The sequence below is a fragment of the Melospiza melodia genome, chromosome 1 (genome assembly GCF_035770615.1).
Source record: "Melospiza melodia melodia isolate bMelMel2 chromosome 1, bMelMel2.pri, whole genome shotgun sequence".
Lineage (NCBI taxonomy): Eukaryota > Metazoa > Chordata > Aves > Passeriformes > Passerellidae > Melospiza > Melospiza melodia.
Genome location: NC_086194.1, coordinates 138773519 through 138778022, shown reverse-complemented (window position 1 = coordinate 138778022; position 4504 = coordinate 138773519). Strand labels below are relative to the sequence as shown.

The following is a 4504-nucleotide window of genomic DNA, read 5'->3' as shown; positions in this document are numbered from 1 at the left end:
CCCGGCAGCCAATCGGCGGCCGGCTCGGCGCCGCCCCGGCCAATCGCGGGCCCGGCGGCGGGCGCGGGAGGCGGGACGTGGCGCGCGCAGCGGGGGTGAGGCGCTACCCGGCAGGCGCCGAGCCGGCAGCGGGAGGGGGAGCCGCCCCGCCCCGCCCCCTGCGCTGTCACGTGAGCGGGACCCGCCAATAGGGGCGGGACACCGGGAGCTCAGCCAGGCCGGATGCTCTTGGTCCCGCTGCCTCGTGGGGGTCGGTCTCGTCTCCCCGGCAGCCAGTGAACGGGATAGAGGACACGGCTTCAGGCTGTGCCGGGGGAGGTTCAGGCTGCCCTGTGGGGGTTGATCTCGTCCTCTGGCAATTAGCGAACGGGATAAAGGACACGGCTTCAGGCTGTGCCGGGGGAGGCTCAGGCTGCCCTATGTGGGTAGGTCTCATCCCTCACGCAATTAGCGAACGGGATAAAGGACACGGCTTCAGGCTGTGCCGGAGGAGGTTCAGGTTGGACGTCAGGAGGAATTTGTTCACAAGATAGGTGATTAAATGGTGCTATGGGCTGCCCTTGGAGGCAGTGGAGTCACCGTGCCCAGAGGTATTGAAGAAAGGCTGGATGTGGCACTCAGTGCCCCGGTTCAGGTGACAGGGTGGTACTCGGCCACAGGTCGGACTCGATGGCCTCATAGGTCCTTTCCAGCCTCGCTGATTCCCTCATTCTGAGGCGATGGGGAAGGGCAGCGGCCCTGCCCTGTCACCGCCGGGGTAGCGCTACCGTGTTTGCCTCGTGTGGTGCCTGCGGGGCTGCTGCGGCTCCTCCGCACCCTCGGCCGCGGCTGCCGGCGGCCTGCGGCTCCCTGAGGTGCGGCTGTCGGCTGCGGCACCGCCGGTGGCTCCTGGGCTGGCTGTGTCCCATAAAACCTTGTGGAAAGGAGGGCCGGGACCCCTGTGGAATCGGGCGGAAAGTCGGGATCGCTGTGGGGCAGAGGCGTGATAAAGGGGAGCTCAGAGTTTCTTCGGGCTGAATTGGTTTAAGCGTTACTGAGAACTTTACCTCAAGCACTTTAAAATTTTAAGGTGTGAGGGTCATGTGGAGGAACGCGGAAACAGAAGAGCTTTGCCTCTATGTGGACCCAAACCATCATAAAGGATCAATATGCAGCGCCTGGTGCTTTTAGAGGTTTTGTCAGCCTTAACCATGCCTTGATTCGATATGAAACTAAATCTAATTTCGGTATCTCGTGGTATGGGGAATACCCATTTCGGGTTTCGAAGCAGGAGATGGGCATCCTCTGTCCGTACAGCATCAGGTGTGGTTCACACTACATTGTTTTATAATACACGGTACACTTTATTTGAGCAGTAAATCCAGCTTCTCGTGGTAACCGTGCGCGAGGAGCGTGTTTCACAAAAAAAAAAATCCAAAAACAATGGCCTGCCAAAAAAAAAAAATTAAAACAAATGGACAAAGCCTCGGACTACACCTCCCGGCCTGCCCCGCGCCCCGCCCAGGAACAAAGCGCTCCTCGATTGGCGGGGGCCCGCCCTCGGTAGGCGCCAATCGCGCCGCGCGGTGTGGCGCGGTGCGGGGTCAGAGCGGGCTCCGGTGGGTGGTTCTGGCGCTCTCGTTCCGGTGCTCAGCCCGCGGTTCCTCCCGAGCCTCTTCCCGTGCTCCGCTCGCCGCAGGCCGCCCCGCCCCGCGGGACATGGGGGCGCGGAGCTGAGCTGCGAGTCCGCCCGGGGACGGCTTCTGCGACGGTACGGCCCTGCCGGGGAGGGGGACAGGCCGCGCCGGGAAGGGCCGTGAGGGGGCGGCGTGTGCGGCCGAGATCCCCCCTGCTGCCGGATCCATCCCGGAGCTCCCGCTGCCCGGTGCCTGCGGGGCTGGGGCTCCGCCGACCGCGGGGCCTGTGAGCGGAGTCCCGGGGCCTGGTCCCCGGCGGGCTGAGGCCTCGGGCGCCTGCGGAGGGCTGGCGGCGGAGCTGTGCGGGTTCCTGGCCAGGGCCGCCCCGGCGAGAGCACAAAGCGGGGGCAGAGCGACAGACAGGGCTGTGGTGCCTGGGTCAGGCTGTGGTCTCAAAGCTACGAGAGGAGACAGGAGCAGGCATCTGGCTCGCTGCTCTGCCACGCTCCTGAATTATAGATACCTTACTATAATTTTTAAGACCGCCTATTTTTTTAATTAAAAAACTCCGGGAAGTGGGCGACGGCGTGAGTTTTGGTGGAATTGATTGTTGCAGGTCATGGAGAAGGGTGAGGATTTCAGAGTTGTCTCCGGAGCTGGGGCTTAGGAGAGATGGAGAAGGGTCTGAGGATAACAAAATCACGTAATAGTTTGGGTTGGAAGAGCCCTGGAAGAGCATCTGGTTCTAACCCCCTACCCTGAGCAGGGGCACCTTCCACTCAAGGAGCTTGCTCAGAGCTCCATCCAAGCTGGCCGTGAGCACTTCTAGGGATGGGACATCCACAACTTCTCTGGGCAGCCTGTTCCAATGCATCACCACCCTTACAGCAGTTTATTCCAATATTTAATCCCAACCTGCCCCCTTTCAGCTAAAGATATTACCCCTTGTCCCATCACTATATGCCTTTGTAAAATGTCCCTCTACATCTTTCTTGTAGCTCCCTTCAGATGAGTGTAGCCTAATGGAATAGGTGGTTTTAAAACCTGGTTTTGTGGGTGGGTTTTTCAGAGGGTTAGAAGGAAAAAGGCAAAAGGTGATCAGGAATACGAATGATATGGTGCTTGGGACACAGACTTGGAAGTCAGAGACTTTGATTAGCATCAGCTCTGCTCCTGACTTGATTTCTAAGTCTTGAATAATAAGTTCCTTTGTGTTCTATGGAAAATAGTTAATAATACTCAACAGAGCTGCTTTGGCTTTGTTTGGTGGTTTTGTTTGCTGAGGTTTTGTTTTGGTTTTTTTTTTATATTAGAGTTTTTTCCTTTGGAAACACAAACTTTTATTGGTTGAGCTACTGTATCTCCCAGCTGATATCTTTTTGATTTCTGGTAGTCCAGAGAAATAGTCTGGAGACTAATCATTGGCCTGTACTTTTCACTCTAGCACTCTCCTGAAGTGAGAAACATTGCCTTCGAGGTTAACAGCATTTTTCCCTGTGAAAATTTCAGAAATTATCATAATCTAAATGTATGTTTAGGTGCATTGTTTTTGATGAGTGTGATAAATTTATGTTCCTCAGGGGCCAACCTTCAGTGAAGAAAAACTATTTAATGTTGGCAAATAATGTTAGAAGAATGTGATGGCTTAAAAATTGTATTTGTTCTTTATTCTGGGGGACAGTGAGTGATTTAACAAATTAACAATATGCATTCACTCCCACTTTCATGCCTTAAGTTACTTGGCTGAGGTGGTAGTGGCAATAACCAGGACTACAGATAGCATTTAGGAGTTTCTGAGGCACAAAGAAACTTTTTTTTTTGCACCAAGATTTTAGCATTTTCTTTGAGCAAACTTATGCTTTTGTTGCCTGTTAAGTAGCTATTATTAAACAACTTTGCAATCTGATACTCTCACACTAACACGTGTCTCCTTTGAAATTGATCTGGTGCTTTGGACTTCGACTGCAGCAAGGCGTGACCTGCTTGCTCTCTTTTTATCGAGGGATTCTTGTGAAAAGGAGAAAAAACAGCTCAAACCCAGCCTCCAAAGCCCTTTCTGCCTTTGAATGTATGGCATTGCATTAGTTATTTGATACATGGATGAAGAATAATGTTCACTGTTCTTGATGCACTGTTAATATTTTGTTGACTTTTGTGGTTCATTTTTTGTAAAATTCTTTGATTGCCGAAGCTGCTCTGAAAATACTTTGGTTTTGCACCCTTGCACAGAAATATGTTTATGGACTTCTAGGGTGGCTTGTGAGAAAACTGGATTTATTGAAAACATTTTTCACTAACGTAAGGAGAAAAAAACTAGCACATCATACTCCCATAAAGATTGACTTAGTCTGAAATGACATACAGGAAACAAATAAAAACCTCGTTATCCAAATATATCTGTTCTCTGCGTAGGAAGTTTAGATTTCCAGTTTATAAATTTCAGGACCCAGATCCTTATCAATTCCAGCCACCTTCCATGAATTCTGGTCCTTGGCTTTTTTTACCTTTTTCTTTAGAGCAAATCATTGCCTTTGTGCTTTTTTTGCCTCTGTTTTAATTGATGATAAATGTTGTGATAGTAGTAATAATTTTTTTTTCCAGCAGGTATTTTGTATGAATGGTGCAGAAAAGATGAATTCTGCTATGAGTGAGGAGCCTGATGCACTGTCTGTGGTTAACCAGCTCCGAGATCTAGCAGCTGATCCGTTGAACAGACGGGCCATTGTTCAGGATCAAGGATGCCTGCCAGGTCTCATTCTCTTTTTGGACCATCCCAACCCTCAGGTTGTTCATTCAGCTTTACTAGTAAGTATTCTGAAGATAAATTTCCATGTTGGTAGGGAATTTTTAAACTTCGTTCAGTAAGTCGTTTAAACAAGCAATTTACA

The 4504-nt window shown here is 51.2% G+C and overlaps 1 protein-coding gene across 2 annotated transcripts in view; it reads left to right on the top strand.

Annotated features, from left to right (window-relative positions):
* Positions 1–1602: 1602 nt before the first annotated feature.
* The window catches only part of ARMC1 (armadillo repeat containing 1), a 33901-nt gene continuing 30999 nt past the window's right edge, over positions 1603–4504 (top strand). Inside the window, exons 1-2 of one of the 2 annotated variants that reach the window (XM_063169491.1) lie at positions 1603–1750; positions 4218–4421. In XM_063169491.1, coding sequence (XP_063025561.1) covers positions 4230–4421 — 192 coding nt within the window. In that variant the 5' untranslated portion in view covers positions 1603–1750; positions 4218–4229. The remainder of the gene's footprint in view (positions 1751–4217; positions 4422–4504) is intronic. The other variant, XM_063169483.1, reaches the window with a different exon arrangement.